This window comes from Callithrix jacchus, chromosome 9 (genome assembly GCF_049354715.1).
Source record: "Callithrix jacchus isolate 240 chromosome 9, calJac240_pri, whole genome shotgun sequence".
NCBI classification, from domain to species: Eukaryota; Metazoa; Chordata; class Mammalia; order Primates; family Cebidae; genus Callithrix; species Callithrix jacchus.
In genome coordinates this window covers 2,054,328-2,076,701 of record NC_133510.1, presented here as the reverse complement: position 1 = coordinate 2,076,701, position 22,374 = coordinate 2,054,328, and the positions used below count along the sequence as shown (strand labels likewise).

Here is a 22,374-nt window from a genome sequence, read left to right as displayed (position 1 = left end):
ACCTGTCCCCGCAAGATTCCCACCTCACAAGTAACCACCAGAGGCTGTCTGATACAAATGGCCGCTGTATTTTTGCTAAAGTGACAGTGACACAGATAAGGCAAAGAGCTGAGGGGCAGGACACATCAGGTGGGAAGGGGGAGACCGTGCAAAATGGCAGCCTAACATCAAATCATCCTTGTGACAACTGCCCCTTCCCTCCTGAGTGAGGTCAGCCCTTGGGCCAGTGTATGGGCAGAAAAGCAGATTTGTGTCCTTCATAAGAGAGATGTAAAAAGGTGAAAGCTCTAGTTGAAGGGCAGTGGAGGGGCTGGAGTGGGAAAGGGCTCCTGGCCGGTGGTCTGGGTGCAGTGAGGGTACTCTGAGAAGGCTGAGTGGAAACGTGGGGCTGGAGGGGCATGGGCACAGGTTTGGGGGCTCCTTCTAGCCTCTACCATGTTGCCCCCTTCCCCAAAGCCCTTCCAGGGGTAGGAGCACATTCCCTGTGACCCTGAGTCTGGCCTCATTTGAGAAGTCCTTCTCTGGGGTGTGTGGATGCCTGTGTGTGTGAGTGAGAGAGGTGTGGGGGCCATGGCTATCTGGCTCTAGCACACTCATGGGAGACCAGCTCGGAGCAGTGCTGGGATGGGGGCTTGAGTGGTCTCTGCTAGAGATTCCTGACCTGACCTCCCCAGGTCCCCACCCTTGCCTTGGGGAGAGAGTGCCTAGGGCAGCAGGGACGAAAGCCCCTGCCTGCAGCATAGGTCCAGGCCTCATGGCCCTACCCCTTGACCTCTTGATTTTGTTGCCCTGGACTTACCTACAAAGATTCCTCACTGCCTGCTAAGAAAATAGATCCAGGCCGGGCACAGTGGCTCACGCCTATAATCCCAGCACTCTGGGAGGCTGAGGCAGGTGGATCACCTGAGGTCAGGAGTTCAAGGCCAGCCTGGCCAACATGGCGAAACCCCATCTCTACTAAAAATACAAAATGTAGCCAGGCATAGTGGTGGGTGCTTGTAATCCCACTACTCGGGAGGCTGAGACAGGAGAACTGCTTGAACCCGGAAGGCGGAGGTTGCAGTGAGCCGAGATGCTGAGAGTGCACTGCTGCACTCCAGCCTGGATGGCAGAGTGAGACTCCATCTCAAAAAAAAGAAAACAGATCCATTTGAAAAGGTCTAGAGCTGCCTTCTGTCCAGGCCGATGAGGAGCAACATGGCAGGATCCCCTCTCTCCCACACCCAGGTCTCCCCCAAAGGGGGTGGGGGGGACAGCTTCCTGGAAGACCACGTTGGTCCTGCTGTGTATTTTCTGCCACAGTTCTGGGGCCCCTAGAGGGTGGGAGTAGCCCTTCCCAACGTCTCAGAGGCTGAGTCCAGGTCCTAAGGCCCCCAGGGTGCAGAGCCCTCACCCCCTGGGTCAGAAGTCGCTGAGGATGCTGATGTCGGCGAAGTCGGCCCGGTAGCGGTGGGCATGTAGGCTGAGCAGGAAGGCCCACTTGAAGGAAATGAAGCTCCAGACGCTGGAGAGGTAGTAGCTGGTGGGGTCTGTGAGGCCTGCAGGGAAGAAGCACCGACAGTGACTTGAGCAGGCCCTGCCCTCGGCCCCTGTACCAGCTGCAAGGCCAGGGCCACCCTCCCCACTCAACATCCCCACAAGCTCCCGGCAGCTGAACCGACCCTACAGAAAGACGGTGTAATAAAGGCTTAGAGCTGCAGTCCTCAACCTTCTTGGCAACAGGGACTGGTTTCATAGAACACAATTTTTCCATGAAAAATCAGAGGGGATGGTTTTGGAATGAAACTGTTTCACCTTAGATCAGACATGACATCATCAGGAGCACACAATCTAGATCCCTTGCACGCCAAGTTCACCATAGAGAATCTAATACCTGCTGCTGACCTGACAAGAGGCAGAGCTCCAGTGCTAAGGGTTGCTCACCCCTCATCTGCTGTGCGGCCTGGCTCCTAACAGGCCACGGACCACTACTGTTCCATGGCCTGGGGGTTGGGGACCGGTTTAGAGCACTCTAGGCTTTTCAGGCAGGAGGCCATGGGGATTAGGGAAGGGCAGGGCTGGCCAATCACAGGTCTGTATCATCCACTCTGCTTTTGTGACAAGTACTCCAGGACACGTCCAACCTGCTTTGGCATCAGACTCCAGAACGGGCTCTGGTTACTTCCTGCCACAGCCACCAGAGGGCGCTCCCATCCCGGAGCAGGGCAGAGACTGACGGGTACCAATATCACAAGTGCTTGCATGGGCTATGCACGGCTCAAGACATCACATCAGGTTCCTGAACCCACCCAGCTTGGGAGGTAGGGACTCGTGTTCCCCACTTGAACCGTAACAAAACCTGAGCTGAGGGAGGTTAATTGATCTACCCAGTCCCTTTGGAAATAACCTGTGGAACCAATATGGGAATCCCAGGGTCTGCTGCTAAAATCCCCCCCCGCTGTCCATCCCATGCCCTCTTTCCCTGGAACCCGTCCTCACTCTGGTGCCGGGTGATGGCCAGCACGAGGAAGGTGCAGAAGGCAGCAATGGAGACAGCCGAGAAGAGGACACCCACGAAGAAGAAGCCGCGCAGCCCCTTGAGCCAGGTCCTCCAGTAATCCTGCATGTACATCACGTGCATCACCAGGACCCACAGCGCCAGCACCCCTGCAGAAGAGACACATCAGGGCCTGTCCCCCAGGTGCTCCAGGGCCCTGTAGGTCCACTAGGCCAGGCCTATTTGCATAAGAAGAGCAGGTATTCCAAGAATATGGTCTAGTCACTCACCCCCTCCTAGAATGGAGTTTTCCTGGTGGCTGTGGTATCAGAAGCAGGTAAGAGACTGAGCTGCCTGCTAGTTAGCCCAACATTAGAGGGATCTGCAGAAATATAAAACTCTACCCTTCTCTCTCATTTTTTTGTTTGTTTTGACAAACATGAGTATCTCTCACAAAAATGTTAATTCATGTTATTTTAGTATTACTTTAAAATGCTGAAAATGTTCCATTTTAACTTCTAATATGGTATATATCAAGAGCTATAACTCACATACATAAAATTTGTGTGGAGTTTCACTACTTTTCAAAAGAATAAAGGGATCCTGAGAACCAGAAAGTTTGAGCCTTTACAGCCCAGCCTGCTTTCTGGGGACTTGCCAGTCTACCCTGAGAGCCACAGAGCAGGGAAGCCATCGCTCCTGCCCCATGCTCCTCCCCCACCCAGCCACAAGGCCTGCAGCCGAGCTCTTGGGCAGCAGGGCTCTTTCCAAACTGCCTGAGATAGTCTTGCAGGACGGGGAGATACAGTCATGAAGACCCCAGGGCCACCCAGCCCCTGAGTGGCCTTCTTGTTCTTGGCCAGACCTCATGCCACTCCCTCCATTTTGTGGCAAACAGCACGCCACCCCCTCCGTCCCCCTGCCTGCCCCAACTTTTCCTGGGCTTGGCCTCTGTGCCTGGGTGGGCACTTCCCCTAGGATGCCAGCTGCTACCCGGCCGATACAATACAATACAATACAAAACAACCCTCTGTGCCAGGCAGTGCCTGCTGGTGCAGCCCAAAGAGTGGAACAAATATCAACTCCATTGGCAAGGTTCCGGGCAGGGCAGTGGGTCCCGGCAAGGGAGGAATGAGGGAAGAGGCAGGCTTGCAGCTGCCTGAGCTACAGGGTGTGGGCCACTCAGGCCGCTGCATCCGAGGAGTTGGGAGGCCTTTCCAAAAGGCGGCTGCACACACGCCATGCAGAGTACTTACCAAATGTGCACAGGAAGGAGAAGCATCTGGTTGGGGAAAGTGGTTCTCTCTGGCAATGGAGACAAGGAAGGGAAGTTGGGGTGGTGGGGCAGGGAAGCGCTTCGTGGGAATCTATGCTATTTTGTTTCTTCGGCTGGGTGGGGAATGTATACTATTTGATCTATGCTGTTTTCTTAGGCTGGGTGATGAGTATGAGGGTATTTGTTAAACCGTCCATCCTTTTTTATATGTCTAAAATATTTCATGACTTTTTTAAAGGGGGAAAAAAGGCAAGAGGAAGCTAGTCCAGCTCAGAGGCTGTCCCAGTTCGGCTGTCCCCAGGCAGTCCAGTGAGGAACAAAAATCCATGAGACTTCAAGCAAAGAAAATGGGAGCTTGGCACTGCTGTGTCCCAAGGCCTTGGTATTTCCACATCTAAAAATGGGTGGACCCAGGGTTCCACCCTAGTGAGGGCGGAGGCCTACCAAGCCCGAAGCTTCCCCCAGCCCCTGCCACTGTTTGATCCCCCAACACTCTCCCAGCTGTGCCCCTGCCCACCTCCACTCTTCTTCAGGGGTTGGGCGCCTGGGTCCCCCTCCCATTGACATCAGGGTGGCCCTAGTCTGGATGCTGGAGCCGGTCTGAGGTGGACAGGACAATCATCCCACAGCTTCCTCTTAACATCCTACAAGATCTGGATTTTATACCAGCCACCTTCCCCAGAAGTCCCTCCCACTCCTCACAGGCATCCCGTTTTCATTTGAGGGAGCTGTTTGGTTTCTTAAAGGGCCCTGGGAACAAGGCTTGCTGTCACTGAGCACACTCAAGGAATAGTGTGATGGGCACCTGTCTGAAACAGGTCTGCCTGCCATGTCTCCTCGTGCCACAGAGGGGTTGGGGAAGTTGAGCTCTAAGATCCTTTCCTACTCAAAGATTCTAGAAGCCAGCCTAGGAGAAAAATAAGGTCAGAACAAATCCTCTGTGACTCAGCAGTTTTTGGGTTAGGAAATGCTGAAATAGGGGCCCATGAAGATGCCATCTTAGTCCACTGATCACGATCGAGTGGTTCCCCAAAACTCCCACCGCCATATACACGCACATACCAAAGAGGGCTAAGGGCAGGAGGGAGAGGAAGACAGGCATTGGGCTATTTCAGGCCCTGTTGTCTGTTAATAAGCAGGCATACTTTACCCACCTCTCACCTTTCCTCAGCCCTGCTCCAGAACCTGCACAGAGGCCTCCCCTCCAGATAAACACACACCAACTTTGGAGGCAGGCCTGATCCCACCCGCCCTAGCTCCCACCACCCTCCTGGGAAGGGAGCTGTCCACTAGCCCTACCCAAAGGGGTCACTGAAGGAGGTAGAGCCCCCTCACTGGTCCCCTTCCACACATCAGGCAGGAGGCAATGTCCCTCCCTGGTACCCTTCCCTAGCATATTTGGGGTTTCTAGGAAGCCTGTTTTGCAAAACTCAGGGTGGAACGAACAGGTCCAACTCCACCTGGTCAGAAGCCCACCAGACCACACCACTGTTCCACCCCACCTGTTCCAAGGAGCAGAGCCCTTGCTCGGCCTCTGGGCTCACAGCTGATAAGAAAGCTAAGGGCAAGGAAGGCACAGGGTAGGGCGGTGAAAGCAACCCCAGTGGCTGTGCTGGAGGTGAGGAGACAGGAGACATCGGGAGATCCTACAGGGTAAACGCAGACAAGAGGAACACTGGGCCGAGGTCAGGCCCTCTGCTCCTGCCTAGGAGGAAGGCAGTCCTGGGGCCCCAGGGCTCTTGCTCACAGCTCAAGGGGGAAAATATAGAACTGTTTAGACTCCTGGAGCAACTTTTCTCTTTCCTTGGTCTACTAAACCTAGAGCAAGAGTCTATGTGTTACCCCAAGGTTCCCACAGCGAAGTCAGACCAGGTAGATCCAACCCACGCCTGCCCACCTCCCCAGGAAAACCAGCCTTGCTTCAGCCACTGCCTTTCTCCAAAGCCACTTCTTCCAGGATACCCATCAGGATAGGAGAGGGTGTCCCACCCATGAACACTCTGTGCACCAGACCCAGGGGGGCTCCATGACCCTGCTTCAGAAACTGGCATGCCAAATCAGTCCTTGCCTGGTCCAACCCAGGGGAGAAGGAACACTCTGGGTGACTCAGCAGATTCTGAGCTACAAAATGCTGAGTCAGGAGTAGGGTGCTCACAAGTTAGTAAATCTGCTGATACTTTACCGCCAAAAGAGGAAGAAGGCTGACTGGCCACAGACCCTCTGGGAACCCACTCATGGTGGGGAAGGTGGGGGGCCCAGGCTTGGCAACTCTCCCTGCCACCATCATCCACCACCACTACCAAGCAGTTTTGGCTCTTCCACGGCCACTGTCAAAGATCAGACCATCAGGGAGATGCCAGGACTCTACTCCAGCTGGCTGTGGCCCTAGCGCCTCTCTCTGAAAGCAGCTCCACAGCTGGCCTGCCTCAGAGGCCTAGGGAAGCCTGTGGGGAGGGAGAGAGGGCAGAGGTGGGTCGACAGGAAACCCCAGGCAACTCCCTGGAGTGTAAGGAAGGCCTTTTCCAGTCCTCCAGTAGGCAGCTGGAGATGGAAGATTCAGGGAGTACGCAGAACTGCAAGATTTCAGATCTGGAGGGAAATCAGACGTCATTCAGGGACATCTCCTCCCTCTCCTAATAGATGAGGAAACTTGCCCAGGAGGGGGTCAAACGGCCAGGTAGGGCTCACATCCACTTCCACCAGGCCAGAATCAACACACCCAGCTGGGATCCCAGGGCCGGCCCTCCCTCCTCATCCCATCTCTCGCCTTGGGTCTTCGCAAGTCAATGGGTAGGGCTGTGACACCGCCTTCCAGAGGGGAAAGCAACAGGGCCAGTAGGAAACAAAAAAGTGGCAGGGAGACGGGCCAGTTGTCCTCAGGAGCCCACAGGTGGTGAGGCAGCTGGGCAGGCAGGGAACACCCCAGCCAGGGTGCCTACCCTCCTTCTCAGTGACCCAGCACTTTGCTGTCATTGTGTAGGGTGGTGCTATGTATGCCCGTCTTCTAAGGAAGAAACCCTGCCTCATGCTGCGACTCTACCCTGGGATGGCTCTCAGCAAGCCTGGGGGCAGTGAGTAAATTAGTTATTTTTAGTTATTCCATTTAGAGTTCTCTTGGCAGAGGATTTTAGTAATGGAATATGATCATCATGTGTAAAAGTATTATCCTTACACGTATTTTCTTCCCAAAGTCCTTTCCCACACATATTATTTCATTTAGCTGTGTAATCTTGGGTAAGCAATTTATTTAACTTCAGGCCTCAGTTTCCTTGTCTGTAAAATGGACACAATAATAACGCCTACTTCATGAGAATAACGTAAGAATTAAATGAAATAAGGGAAGCAGGTTGCTTAACATAGTACCTGACACATATAAAGCATTTAAAAATGTTAGAAAATAGAATATTTTTCATCTTCATACCAATTCTATGGCACAGAGAGGTTAAACTGCGTGCCCAAAGGTGCACAGCAGGGAGCACTGGGCAGCCCAGAGCCTCTATCACCGCGCCGAGGCTTCCCCTTCCCTCCCTGAGGCACAGAAGGGGCGGCTGGGCTGCGGGGTTTGGCAGATCTTGGCTGAGGAGCCGCAGAAGACGGGTGGCAAATAGGAACGGACGTGGGTGGAAAGAGAATGTCCAGTTTCTGTGAGATCCCAGCGCGCTCCTCCCGGTGGGTCTCAGCAGAGGGCTCCCCGGGGATGGGGTCCGCAGTGGAAGGAGGCGACGGGCTTCCCCAGCCACCCCAGCCCCCGTCCTTTCCCACTGCTTCCTTCTCCGCCCGGCGGGGCAGGGATCTGCGCGCGCGTGTGCGCGTGTTTGGGGAAGGAGGGGGCCCGCGCCGCGGGTGCGCGGAGGGGACACTGTCGGGGGGCGACAGGCAACGCGCCGGGTCTGTGGCGCCCGGGCGGGCATCGGGTCCCGCAGGCACCCGGGAATGCCCAGGAGCCCGGCCCGCGCGGGGCCTCGGCCGCCGACCGTCATTTTCGCGTCAACACCCCACCCGCTCCCCGGGGAAGCGCCGCTCGCGAGGAGCGCCCTGGAGCCGCTGCCAACGCCCGCCCCGCGCCGCCCCGCGCCCGGGGTACCTGCGAGTCCGCCCATGGCCGCGGTCCCCGGCTGTCTGTAGACCACGGTCCAGACGAGGAAGATGGAGAAGCCGGCCACGGAGCTGACGCCGGAGTAGGCGGCGCGGAGGCCGAGCTGCAGCCGGGACGGGGCCATGGGGCCGCAGCGCCGAGCCGGCCGAGTCACAGGTGCAGGACCCGGAGCCGCCAGCCGGAGCCGCCGGAGCCCCGCGCCCCGCGCCCCGAGCTCCGCCCCCGGCCCGCCCCCCGCGCCGCCGGCACAGCGCCCTCCCCGGCCGGAGGCCGCCCGTGCCCGGAACCGCAGACGCCACCGCCGCTTAGCGAAGCCGCCGCGCCGTTTGGGGGACGCCTGTTAAAAAGGCGGATTCCTGGGCTCCTCCCCACACCCGCCTGTCACTAGAGTTGGGCCTCGGAAGGGCCTGGGAATATGCGTTTATACAAGCCAGCCGCGGGGATGAAGAATCTTTACTTCTGAACAAAACTCGTATTCTCGTTTAAATTTAAATTTCTTGTTAAAAATTAATGTGTAAAACTTTTTTTGGTTTTCCTTTTAAATTTTTTTAAATATTTTATTTTTTAGAGACGGGGTTTCAGCATGTTGGTCAGACTGGTCTCGAGCTCCTGACCTCAGGTGATCTCCTTACCTGGTTCAAACAATTCCCCTGCCTCACCCTCCCAAGTAGCTGGGATTACAGGCAATGCCACGAAGCCTGGCTAATTTTTTGTATTTTTAGTAGAGACTGGGTTTCACCATGTTGGCCAGACTGGTCTCAAACTCCTGACCTCAGGCAATCCGCCTGCCTTGGCCTCCCAAAGTGCAGGGATTACACGCGTGAGCCACTGCGTTTGGCCTTTCTTTTAGGGTCTCACTGTTGCCGACGTTGGAGTATAGTGCCGCCATCATAGCTCTGCATCCTCCAACACCTGGACTTTAGCAATGCTCTCTCCTCAGCCTTCCACGTGGCCAGGTGTGTGCCACCAGGTGTGGCTAATGTTTTTTGTTATTTATTTTTTGTAGAGATGGGGTCTCACTATGCTGCCCAGGCTAGTCTCCAATTCCTGGCCTCAAGCTATCTTCCCACCTTGGCCTCCCAAAGTGCTGGAATTACAGGCCTGAGCCACTGCAACTGACATCCCCTTTCCTTTTATCCTCACCAGCCTCATCCTCCCAAGCCCTTTTGGAACATCATCCTGACCCTCAGAGTCATACCATTCTAAGGTAGAGACAGATGTGTAGCAGGAGTGCACTGAGCTCCCATGTGAGCCCAGCTTCTAGCCGGGAGCTGGAAGGAAAAATCCCAGCACAGTCACAAGGCTCTGCCACAAGCACACAAAACATCGCAAACCTCCACAAAACATAACCAGCACCGCTTGCACTACGTTTGCTGTTGTAACAAATTACCACAAATGTACTGACTTAAAACAACACACACTTATTATTTCACAGTTTTGTAGGTCAGGAGTCCAAATAATGGTCTCGCGGGGCTAAAGTCAATGGGACATCAGGGCTGCGCTGCTTCTGAAGGCCCTAGGGGAAAATCGGTTTCGTTTCCTTTTTCAGCTTCTTTGTTTTGAGTTGAAGTGTCACTCTCACCCAGGCTGGAGTGCAGTGGTGTGATCTCAGCTCACTGCAATCTCTGCCTCCTGGGATCTGGCAGTTCTCCTGCCTCAGTCTCCTGAGAAGTTGGGATTGCAGGCTTCCACCACACGTCCGTCTAATTTTTGTATTTTTAGTAATGACAGCGTTTTGCCATGTTGGCCAGGCTGGTCTCAAACTTCTGACCTCAGGTGATCTGCCCACCTCGGCCTCCCAAAGTGCTGGGATTACAGGCGTGAGCCACCATGCCCAGCCGCCTTTTCCAGCTTCTAGAGCAAGGCCACCCATGTGCCTTAACTCCTTCTTCCTGCTTTTCCCTTGTAAGGACCCCCGTGATTGAGGGGATAGTCCAGGATCACCTCCCATCTCAAGATCCTGGACTTCATCATGTCAGCAAAATAAATCCCTTTGCCGTGGAAGGTGACATATTCACCGGTGCTGGGATGAGGTTGTGGACATCTTTGGGGGCCATTATCCCACCCACCACACCCCCTCTGGAACATAAACTTCATGAGCAGGGACAGTGCCAGTTTTGTTCACACCAACACCTAAAAGAGTGTCTGGCATATAGTAAGCAGTTAATAAATGTCTGTTGAATAGATGAGCGTGAGTGAATGAAGGTGAGAATAAAATAAGAACAAAAGCAATGACACACAAGGAATCTAGACAGTTGTGCCGAACTGCCAAACAAGGGAGGTAAACCAGTGTTAAGCACATTTACGTCACTCTAGAATAATCTCGGAACTTCCTTTAAAAATTAAAAAAAAACCCAACCCCACCCCTGCCTATTAAATTTTGAATCTTGGAGTATTTTTTTTTTTTTTTTTTAAGATGGAGCTTTGCTCTTGTTACCCAGACTGGAGTGCAATGGCGCGATCTCGGCTCACCGCAACCTCCTGCCTCAGCCTCCTGAGTAGCTGGGATCACAGGCACGCGCCACCACGCCCAGCTGATTTTTGTATTTTTAGTAGAGATGGGGTTTCACCATGTTGACCAGGATGGTCTCAATCTCTTGACCTCATGATCCACCCACCTCAGCCTCCCAAAGTGCTAGGATTACAGGCGTGAGCCACCACGCCCGGCCATGGAGTGTGTATTTTAATGAGAAGTGATGTTAAGGTTGTGAGCTCAGCATCGGCCCCCCTTTAGGAGCTGCTCGTGGGGAGTAAGTGCCCTTCCTGTGGAGGAGGGAGCAAGCCTGGTGGTCGGTGGTCGGGAGTGCATTGCCATGGATGGCTTCAGAGCTGGCCGGGATGGACGACATTCCAGGCATGTGTGATGGCCCAGAGGGAAGAAACAGCCTGGCGGCTTTGGGAAACTGTAGGTCGTTTGTGTCTGGAATGTCAAGTTTGAAGGTAGAGTAGTGGGTTTGGAGATTGGAAAGGTTCTGAACATAAAGGGCCTTGCATACTCTGTTAAGAAGGCTGTTCCCCCCCTCCCACCGCCCCCCACCGGGGCTGGGGAGAGAAGTTACAGAATTCTGTGTTTTAGAACTATGGCAAGAGTCATAGAGTGAAGGAGAACCACCAGTGAAAGACTAGAAGCGGAGAGAGGAGCTGGACAAGCTTCACTGCACGGTGCTTTAAAATGGAGACTGCAGTAACACCTGCTTCCAAGTGTGATGAGGACTGCTTGGAAGGGTGCCTAGCACATGGGAGGTTCTCAATAAACGTCAGGAAGTACAATTAGTAGCAGCAGAAGGTTGCCATGGCAAGAGATGATGAGAGGCTTCAGAGTCGGTTCGGGTGGAAGCAGTGAGATTGGAAGAGACGAAACTGCTTCAAGAGCTATTTCAGCTCTCTGAACCCAAAGGTCAGGGGAGAATTCATTAGCTGAGCAGACGGAGGAGGAGAGCACAAATATTGTGAGTGGACATTAGGAGTATGGGAGAGCAGTGAGCAAGCTTGCTGTGCTGGAAAGTGAGATTGTGCAAGAAAAGAAAGAGAAATAATTATGTAACAGCCGTACTGGCCCAGGCTGTAGAAGGCTAAGGCCAGGCTTCAACATTTTTAAAACTGTGGAATCAATGAAGAGGCCTGGCTTCACCTTTTGCTGTGACCCTGGGCAAGTGCCCCTAATGCACAGCGGTCCAATCCAATCCGCTTTCTGCCTGGAAGAAAATAGTCCATATCTGCACCCTCCACAAATGTGGCCACTAATCACAGGTGGCTATCGAATACTTGATATGTGACTAGTGTGATGGCAGAACTGAATTTTTAATTGTATTTAATTTAAATTAGTTTAATGCATTTAATTTAAATTAATTTAAATAGCTGCACATGACTAGTGGCTGCTGTGTTAAACAGCTAGAACCTCTCAGGACTCCTGCTGCGCCCTCTGTACACAGGGAGTGACGCTCATACATCACAGGCTTGTTAAAGGTTGAGATACATTGAGATGCTACAGTGGAAGTGCTGAACATAGTAGTTCAACAAGGCACTGCTGCTGTTGCTGATACTGTTATTACTGAATAGGGATTGCATGACATAAGCCAAGTCTTAGGAAGATTAGACGGTCATATCCAGTTAGATTTGATGGGGGAAAAGAGTAGAGGATAAAACATTCACAAGGTTATTTTGGTGACAAGGAACAAAGGAATTAAGATCTTATCCAGTGAGAGACCTTGAGAATGCGAGAGAACGGAATGATTGCTGAGCCACAAAGCACACGGCTGTGCACCACACACACACATCTTCTCATATCAGCCTCCGTCAAGGCACCCTCAGAGAGCACACTCCCACCGCAGTCCAGGACGGCCACCACTTCGACCTCTGCAAGATGCACAGCCATTCTTCCTGCCTGTGGCAGAAACTACTAGAGAATTGGCAACACAGGCCAACATTGATGTGTCTCTTTCTGGGCACAGGACCTCCCGAATCTGAACTACATTTCCCAGCTTCTCGTAGTTAAGCGGATGTCATGGGATCAATTTCTGAACAACGGAATGAAGGCAGAAGCAATGTGTGCAATTTCTAGGCCGAACCCATTAAAAAATCTCCCATCCACTCTGCATTCCCTCTTCCCATTCTGTGATGATTTTAGAGGCCATATGTAGCAATACTACATAATGTAAAGAACCTAGAGCCTTGAATGAACAAATGGAGCAGAGCTACCCCAGGCCCCTGGACCCTCACTGGACTATACAACATGAGCGAGAAATCTCAGTGGCTTTGTTACAGCTCAGCTGTTATCCTCAGACATCATCCTTCATTCCACTGATGGTCGTCTAAACCATCAATCCCTCTGAAGTCTCTTTTGAACTGGGTCCCGCCAATACTAAGACAGATTTCTAACTCCCCATCTGCAGACATCCCGCCTGCTGACATTCCTTTCTCACTCCCCGAAAAATGCACATTCCGAACATATCTTCTCCCACAATGCTAGATCAGGGATACACCTACTGAGCCATCTTCCGGATGATTGAATTTATTGGACATGTCAGGGCTTCCTCCTCTCTTCTTAATCCCCATGCAGAGAGACCTCTGATGTCCCTGGGGCATGTCCTTGTTTACTGTGGCTAAGATCCAAACCTAGGTGTTATCTCTGAGTCCTCCCTGTTCTTCACTCCTACATCAAATTCATTATGAAATACAGTTGGATTTGCCCTGTCCTCTCTCTCCATTCCCTCTGCCACCCTAGTCCAGCCACCATCATCGCCACAGCTGCCTACCTATAGCAGCCTCCTAACTGGTCCTCCTCTGTTTATTCTTTCCCCTCTAATCTACTCTCCACCCAGAAGCTGGAGCAATCTTTTAAAAATAATAACAATGGGTGGGTGCAGTGGGTCACGGCTGTAATCACAGCACTTTGGGAGGCCAAGGTGGGTGAATCACTTAAGGTCAGGAGCTCGAGGCCAGCCTAGCCAACATGGTGAAAACCCATCTCTACTAAAAATACAAAAATTAGCCAGGTGTGGTGGCACATGCCTGTAATCCCAGCTACTCAGGAGGCTGAGGCAGGAGAATCACTTGAACTTGGGAAGTGGAGGTTGCAGCAAGCCAAGATCACACCACTGCACTCCAGCCTGGACGACCGAATGAGAGTCCGTCTCAAGAAGAAAAAATTTTAAAAAATAAATAGATAAAAATAACAACCAGAATATGGTACTCCCTGCTTCAATCCCTACAATAGCTTCCAAAGTTTGATCAGGGTTTTGCCAACTCCAACCAGCCTTACTCACCCTTGCTCATTTCACTTCAGACATATTGGCCTTCGTACTGTTTCTCAAACGTGCCACACTTGTTCCTGTTCCAGGTTTTTTATGCTTCATGCCTGGAAAACTCTTCTCTGAGTGTTTATAAGATTGATCTCTCATCATTCAAGTCTCAAATGTTACCTCTACGGCTGGGTGCCGTGGCTCACCCCTATAATCCCAGCACTTTGGGAGGCCAAGGTGGGTGGATCACCTGAGGTCAGGAGTTCAAGACCAGCTGGGCCAACATGGTAAAACCCCATCTCTACTAAAAACACAAAAATTAGCCGTGTGTGGTGGCGCGTGCCTGTAATCCCAGCTACTCCAGAGGCTGAGGCAGGAGAATTGCTTGAACCTGGGAGGCGGAGGCTCCTCGCTGAGACCTCATTTCCTCTGCCTGCCCACTGACAGCCTGGAGGTCTGTGCGGAGGGCAGGAGTCCTGCTTTGTCAACACTGCACTCCAGCCTTGGTGACAAAGCAAGGCTCCCTTTAAAAAAAAAAAAAAAAACCTTCTCAGAGGGTTCCTTGCTCTGTTTTGTTTCCCACACAGCACTTACCATGACGAGAAATTGTATTTATCCTTCCCGACCCTGCTCCTGCTGTCTCCATTGGAATATAGTCTCCAGGAAGGCAGGGGCTTATCTCAGGGGGATTTACCAGGGACTTTTCCGGTTTGACCACAAAAAGTTCCACATCCCAGAAGGCCCCTCGGCACAGGGCACACTGTGATAGCTACTCACTCTGTGCCTGCCTTCATCACTTCTGTATTGCCAGTGCCTAGGATACTACCGGGCGCCCAGGCAGGAACTCGATAAATATTCATTCGACACACAAAGAAAAGCACGGCCCAATGTCCATAAAGAATTCTTTGATCCTGGCTCTAGGGGGCAGCCTTCCCCAACCTTGTGCCTTCAGACAGCTTTGCAGGTCGGGCTGGTAGCTTGTGTACACAGGTAGTGAGTTCCACAAGATTCTCCCCAGGACTTCTGTGGTCCCCTTGCCCACCCCCAGCCCTTGTGGAGTTCACAGCTGAGGACCCTGGCTCTGGCAACCGAAGGCTGTGCCTGACACGGAGGTAGATTCCTTTCCTTTCCCCATCCTACCCCACCCAGGCCCACGTCCTGCAGCTCGGCCTTCCTCCTGAGGTCGGGCTTATACACCACAGAGCAGAAAGGGCTGTCCTAGACAGCCGCAGCAGGTGGCTGGCTCCAGGGAGGAGCTGGCCCCATCACCATGCATTCTAGCTTTGAGGTTGCAGGAAGGACTCAAATCCAGGGGTCACCTTGGCCCCCCAAATGCTGCTCCCCAGGGTTAGGGCTGCCTTCTGCCCCTTTAGAAGGGGTTCTCCTGAATTCTCAGGGCTAGAGTGAAACTGCTCAGTCTGGCTCCTCGCTGAGACCTCACTTCCTCTGCCTGCCCACTGACAGAGGTCTGTGAGAAGGGCAGGATGACAAGGGAGATGTTGAACGGAAACAGCAGGTCTTTGAGCTCAGGAGCTAAAAAAGCATCAGAGGCAGGTGGCCTGGGGGGTCGGGGAAGGGGAGGGGATCACAGTCACAGCTGCCTGGGGAGAGCAGCGTGAGGGAGCTGGGCCCAGGCCTGCCGCTGTCTCCTGGTGTTCTCCAGCACCCTGCATCACAGGTACCTGCTCTGGTTCTCTTTCTCCTTTTTCTGAGGGAGCCGTTGCTGGATGGGGAGGGTGGGGTGGATAAAGGCTATAGTTCACCTCCACAGAGACTTGGGCATGGAGGCAAATGGGGCTGATTGACTTCCTTGACTCCTTGGAAGCTGCCAGAGGCTGGAGAAAGGCAGGTTGCAGCACTGTGAGGAGTGAGAGAAGAATACGGCTTGAGGGCAGGAGGGGAGGGCATTAGCTCTTCCCCGAGGGAAAAGCCTGGCAGAGGGGTTCATCAATATTTGCCCTTTAGATTTGAGTTTGAGAACTAGCTTTAATGAATGAGAAAGTCACCATGGAGCCTTCATTGGTGCATGTGGGTCGCCCTCTAGTCCAGCTACATGTGCACTGGGCGAAGTAAAAGACTAGAAATAAGGTTGTCTGCCAGGCCCAGTGGTTCACACCTGTAATCCCAGCAGGTTGGGTGGCCGAGGAGGGTGGATCACAAGGTCAGTAGATGGAGACCATCCTGGCCAACATGGTGAAATCCCATCTCTACAAAATACAAAAAATTAGCTGGATGTAGTGGCACATGCCTATAGTCCCAGCTACTTGGGAGGCTGAGGCAGGGTAACTGCTTGAACCCAGGAGGCGGAGGTTGCCGTGAGCTAGGATCTCAACACTGCACTCCAGTCTGGCGACAGAGTGAGACTCTGCCTCACAAAAATAAAATAAAATAAAATAATAAAGGTTGTCACCTGTGCTTAGTCCAGACCCAGGGGCCCATGAATGGCACCCTAGAGAGACTCAAGTGGCCACATATCATGACACCCTGGAGGAGGAAGAAATGGACAAGAGATGGACTAAGACAGCGTGAGGAATGGGAGTTCTTGGTCAAGAACTGGGTGGACGGGCCCCAGGAGGGAAAGACAGATCTGGGGAAGCTGAGAGGGAGGTGAGAAAGAGCCATGGCAGGAGCGGGGGACACCTGTTTATTATTAACGCAGGACACGTCTCCTGAGGGCCTTCTGTGTACGAGGCACTGACCATGCCAGGCAAGCGTCCTTGAGCACAGCGGAGCGGCTCTCACCCTCTGGCCGCTCACATTCTCCCCGAGGACGGAGCAATGCTTTGATTTCAGTGTGGTGAGTGCCAGGCAAGTGGCACGGAATTGAGGCTCTGCATGGGGAAGCCTGACACAGGCTAGGCCCTGAGGCGGGTGCAGAGCCAGACTCGGGGGCAGCGACAGGCCAGAAGCTGCCACTTTGCCTGGCCCCCAGGGCCCAGCAGGCACCCTCAGCTGACACTCGAGGAGGCTGGGCCTGGGGAGAACTGAATCTCCCCACTGTCCAGTTGGGGAGATTAAGTCAGGACTTGGGCCAGTCCTGCAGTGTGGTTAAGTGGAGCAGGCTCCCCACTTCCACCAGAGGCAAAGAGCAGGAGGGGCTGAGACTGGGGTGGGAAGGCAGAAAAGTGGGGCTGCCTCCCTATTCCTGAGAGGCCTGAGGGGGGGTCTGTGCTCTCTCTCAGGCCCAACTGCAGACTTCCTCTTACTTCTGTCTCCTTCTCTGGACTCCCACTTTTCTGTTTCCCTCTCTGAACCCCATTTTCCTCTTTCTCTCTGCAAACCCCTATCTTTTTGCCCTCCCCTAATTTCTCACCAGGTTCTCTCTGGAGGGAGGAAATAGGCTGTAGATCTGATACCAGGAAAACTCTGGCCTCTTTGGTTTCCTCTCTGACCCAGGCACTTCCAGAGTGGGATTTGGGGTGGGATGGCCCTGCTCGGATGCTGGGAAGGGGACCTCAGCCCTGGCCTGCTCTCCTGGTTACCCACATCCTCCCCCTGCCCCAGCCAGTGCTCTGGACCCAGCCTGACTGACTGCGCCTGGGAGACAGAAGTGGGCATCTCCTGAGCAGGGGCCAGGGCCCTGCTAGGACCCCTCTCTCAGGCTCCTGCAGTCACACCTGCCAAGACTCTGAAACGAAAGGACAAAGTGGGCACAGGGTTTGAGTCCTGAACAGAGGCCTTGGGTCCAGGATGAGTTGGAAGATGGGAGCACTTAAGCCAAGGGTTTTGGGAAAGTTGGAAAGAGGGGAGAGGTGGGGGGCAGTAGGTAGTGTGGGTGTTCAGCCCCAGAACAGAATGCAGGGGTGGGGAGAAAAGTGACTCTTAGGGAAAGTGGCCACAACTGGAATGGGGCAGGCATTGTGGAACACTCATCACTCAAGGTCACATGAAGTGTCTCCTGGGAGCCACACAGGACACACACACACACCCCACACACAAGCATACACACACCTGGAGAAGCAGAAGTTTGGGGGGTGAAGCAGTTACTCATTTCTGTACATTCATGTAACAGCAAATTTGCCAGGAGGCAGGCCACTGCCCTTCCCTCCAGGGGCATCTCCAGCCCTGCCTGTCTTCTCCTGATCTTCTGGCTTCTCCCATCCTGTCCCTGCCCTCCACCCCAGCATCGCCACCACAGGTCTGTTTGACGCCTGTTTCCTTGTCTCTGCCATGCACGGGTAGCTTGAGCACAGCCAGAGGAATGTGCCTCCAGGAAAGTGCGGGGCTCCTGCTTTTGCCTCTGCAGCTTCATGCAGGTCCCAGCCCTGACTGTGAGCCCCAGCTTGCCCACACTCTCTCCCTCCCATCACTTTCATAAGCGGCTCATGAGTGACTGGTTGTGACCTGTTAGTCCTAGGAAGGTTTGGCTTGGTGCCCATCAACGTTCCAGCTCCCTGCCCCTACCTCCCCCGCCACCCCAGGAATGGGCAGGGAGGAGATGGAGGAACTGAACTGGAACCGCCCTTGGGGGCTGGAGCCTGGGCAAGAGTCAGAGGGCCTTAAACCATGCAGAGCCTGGAGGTGGAGTCCAGAGGAGGACACCTGGCCCGCTGCTCAATCTCTTCCCACTGTTGACCAACCATAGCCAAGGTCGACTCCTAGGGGTGCTGTGGGAGGGCTGGGCGCAGGCAGGGTCCTGGCACAGCCCTTATATCCCCTACTGCTTTATCTCCCTATTGGCTTCCAAGCTGGCCATTTCTGCAGTCCCATGGGAGGCCAATTAGTGAAAATTTCCTCCACCCACCCTCTCTCCATCCCACCAATCCCCCTCAGAAGTCATGGGGTGAGCCTTGTGAACAAAGTTGGCAGCACAGGGTAGAGGAGAAATGAGTAGGAGACAAGAAAGCAGCAAGGAGGGAGAGAGATGGAATGAATGGCTTTGAAAATGAACTGGGAAACCAGCTCCTCTCCCTTCCACCTTGCTGAGGCTGCAGGCCCATAGTAGGCACCAGCTGGCTACCCACTGTCCTGTTCATTTCCTCCTGTAATCATGAAGCATCAGCTTTATGCCAGACACTGTGCTGGGGAGGGAGAGCCAATCAGATTAGTGTGTTGGAGAGATAAAAGATAATTCCACTAGGCTCTGGGAAGGCTACTGTCTCTCCACCCTCTCAGGAGTAGGGCGAAGAGGCCCACTCTGGGCCATTTGCACAGTGGTGGAAACTGAGGCCCAGGGAAGCGTGGGGCCTCAGTAGTGAGCCTGCTTAGTAGGGCGCTGGAACCCCCAGTCTCTGCCTCAATCTACCCGGCCACCAGAGAGTGCGTGGTGTGGGGTGTGGTCCCCAGACAGACACTGTCCCAGGGCCCTGAAGCTTTGGGACCGTGTCTGCTGCTGAGTTTCAGCTCTCCAGTTTATAGCAAAGTTCCCGGCACCTACAGTAAATGTTGTTGAATGAATTAAAGATTCCCTGGAGATTCTTGTGGCACTGCATAGTAAGGACTGAGCGAGGCAAGGTTGAGCACAGTGCTCAGGGGCAGGAGCAGTGCGTTTAAGAACCAGTGGGGTTTAAGCATATGGGCTCTGCGGTTAGACTGCCTGAGTCTGGCTGTCCTACTTAACTGTGTGACCCTGGGCAAGTTACTTTGTCTCCCTGTGACTCAGTTTCCTCACTCGCAAGTACGAATTGCTCTGAGGATACAAAGAGAAAGTGACCAACACAGTGTTCTGCATGTAGCAAACACTGAAGACACCATTATCGGGCTAGAACAGTTGCAGTGGGAGTAGGGCACAACAAAGAGACGCTTCCTGGGCTGAATCAATCCAAGTATGCTGGCTGGATGTGGGAGGAGGAGGAATGGGGGGTATCAGCCTCCCTGCTTAGGCAGTGGTGGAGCTCTGGGAACAGGGAGCTGAGGGGCAGGGCAGGAGGAAGGGCCCCCTGGGGCAGGAAGGGAGTTTTGGACACAGAATATGAGGTTCCTGTGAAGATCCTAGAAACCATGGGCTTACCTTGTGCAGAGCTCAGCAAAGAGGCCGAGGTGGGGAAAATCAAGCCCAGTCAAAGCCTGGTCCAAGAAGCCCCCTTCACCCTCCCACCCTCCTCAGCTATCCATGGGGGCCTCTGCCACCTCCTTGGAGGGAATGGAGGAGGGTTCAAGAAGTCCACGCTCTGGCAGGAGCTCGTTGTCTGAGTAGAGTGTATCAAGGGGGCCTGCTGGTCAGTTTCCACCATCTGTACCAAGGTGTGGGCAAATGACTATGGATGTGAGTTCTTCCTCCTTTATCCCGGCTGTGGGTAGGTTTCAGAGGCAGGACTGCAGAGTGGTAAAGCACACAGGTAGACGGCACCTGGGCCGCGTCACTCACGGCCCTACCACTTCCCAGTGTGGAACCTTGGGCAAGTCACCTAACCTCTTTGTAAAGAGGTTACGTCTGTAAAATGGGATAACGATAATAACAACCCTGTCTCATAGGGTTATTGTGACAATTAAATCAGTGAATATATATATATAAAGAATCAAGGACAGGACCTGGAACATGTTGACTATTGTTATTATTATTCATCTGTCCTAATGCACCTGCCAGGCATTTAATGGCAGCTAGAGGAGGGTGGAGGCGGTACCAGGACACAGCGTGATTGTCTCCAAGATGACTCACCATCTCGTTTGGATGCGTTCCCCAGACACGCTCCCAGTCTGCTGCCCCTTCTAGGCCTCAGCTTTGATCAAATATCTGCTGAGCAGTAATTCTACTGGCCAGTCCCAATTCAGGATCCTGAAAAGCCTGCCCCGTCATCTGCCTTCATGGCAGGCTGGGGGCCTTGCCTGTTAGAGAGAGGATGAGCTAGCAATGGAAGTGGAAGATCTAATCCCTACCGTCTCTCCAGAGATGACCTAGGAGCCAATAGGTAATCACCCCAGGCCCCATTCTCAGTCTCCCCAGAGACGGGGAATGAGAAAGAGATGGAAAAAAGAAAGGCAGGAGTAGTGCGGAAGGGGAACACAGTTGGGGGAGTGGCTTTGGGACACTCATTTTCACTGATTTGCACGACTTTCTTTGGTTCCTTGGCTCTCTGAGGCCCCCCCACACCTCTAACAAACATACTCCCTTTTCTGAGTAACCCCTCCTAGGCAGTCTAGTCTATCTTAGAACAAACAGAATGCATCAGAGGTGCATCCGGTACAGCACCGGGAGTACATGGAGCTAGACAACTTGGGTTCATGCCCCAGCTCTACCAATTACTAGCTGTGTGACTTTGGCAAGTTACCTAATATCCCCGAGCCTCAGTTTCCCCACCTGTAAAGTGGGGATAACAGAAGTACCTGCCTCACAGGGCCCACACGTAATTAGCTTTTGTGGCTCTGCCGAAATGTCTACAGGTGTACAAGTGTCCTGCCTCACCCCTCAGCAACTTTTCTACCTGCCCAGAGTAACGGCAGCAAGAATAAGAAAGAGGGGATCCCTTTCTGACCCTACTGTCAGTCTCAGGAAGCCTTCCCGCAATAACTCCTAGTCCAGGCCACTGGCCCCAGCAACCTGAAACGCACAACTCCATCCCTGCAGCTCTTCCTCCTGCGTACCTGTGACTCCCAATTCGTTAACCTTTCCCTCCAGTTTCCAGGCCGTTCTTCCTTCTTCCAGATTACCAGAACTCGGTTGAATGGATTTGGGTCTGAGGTAAGATTCATTCTCCGGCTTCCCTCCTTCCCTGGAAAGGCATTTAAAACTCCACCAGCGTTTCTTAACGTGTGGACACAGCGAATGACCTGGGATGTTTGTTCAAAATACAGATTTTCCATTTCATGCCAACAGGATTGAATATGAATTGGGGACGGAGCCTACGTTTTAGTAAGTTTCTGGGAAACATTTTGTATACACATATACATTAAAATTGATATTTTAACCACAATTAAAATTCCTCTCCGAACTTCCAAGAAAATAATCATTGGTGGAGGATGGGGGCTTGGCATCCCAGAATCAGGGGTATAGGCTTTTTAGAGAAAATTCTTCCCAGTATGGGCACCCTTAACAGCAAAGGGAAAAGGGAAGAGAAGGGGCAAAAGTCCTGCGGGGCGTGGGCTTCCTTCCAAATCCTCATTTTCGTCCTGAGCAATCACGGGGCGCCGAGCGAGCCTCTGTCCCCGGCCACTGTCTCTCCACCCTCTCAGGAGTGGGGCGAAGAGGCCGGCCCTGGGCCATTTGCACAGTGGTGGAAACTGAGGCCCAGGGAAGCGTGGGGCCTCGGTAGCGAATCTGCTTAGCAGGACGCTAGAATCCCGGTCTCTGCCTCAACCTACCCGGCCACCAGGGAGCGCGCGGTGGGGGGTGTGGTCCTGGAACACCTCCTGCTCCCCTGGAAGCTCTGCCACAACCCCAGTCTCCTCTCAGGGCCGCGAATCCCGCCCCAATCCGTTCTGGAGAGCGGTCCTTCCTCTCCAGCCTCAGTTTCCTCAACTGCTCCCGTCCTGTGTGTGCTGGGGCCGGGGGCCGGGGGGCGCGGGTCTGGGAACGCAACTGTGGATTCCCCGCAGGAAGGCCGCCTCGTCCCTCCCCCGGGCGGCCGGAGACCCCGAATCGAAACCGGAGGCAGACGCCCCGGCCGGGAAGCGGCCCCAGCCCGGATTTCCCTCCCGGGCGGGGCCGCCGTGACTCACCCGCCCCTTCCCCGGCTTCCGTGTTTGCGTTTCTCCTCCCGGCCACGTGGCGGCCACTCACGCCCCATCCCCGACGCGCGGCCCCCGCCGCCCCCGCACACACCTCGGGGCCGCTCCTGCCCCTGAGGACGCTCGGGGCCCGGGCAGGTGTCCACTCCACTATTCCGAGGTGCAGACTCCCCGCCCCCTA

General features: G+C 53.7%; 1 protein-coding gene across 5 annotated transcripts; it reads right to left on the bottom strand.

The window, feature by feature from the left end:
• Positions 1 to 49: 49 nt before the first annotated feature.
• Positions 50 to 22,366, bottom strand: SLC48A1 (solute carrier family 48 member 1). Of its 5 annotated transcripts, none has more exons than XM_009003206.5 (4): positions 22,185 to 22,366; positions 21,111 to 21,238; positions 2,479 to 2,646; positions 50 to 1,538 (listed from the first exon to the last, which is right to left on the bottom strand). In XM_009003206.5, exons 1-4 carry the CDS (start codon positions 22,250 to 22,252, stop codon positions 1,402 to 1,404), a joined length of 501 nt encoding a protein of 166 aa, XP_009001454.1. In that variant the 5' UTR covers positions 22,253 to 22,366; the 3' UTR covers positions 50 to 1,401. The 5 variants fall into 5 exon arrangements, with proteins under 5 accessions (XP_009001454.1, XP_078194305.1, XP_035111046.1 ...); XM_078338179.1 differs by lacking the exon at positions 22,185 to 22,366 and adding an exon at positions 21,828 to 22,106; XM_035255155.3 differs by lacking the exons at positions 21,111 to 21,238; positions 22,185 to 22,366 and adding exons at positions 3,733 to 3,781; positions 5,935 to 6,091.
• Positions 22,367 to 22,374: the final 8 nt, after the last annotated feature.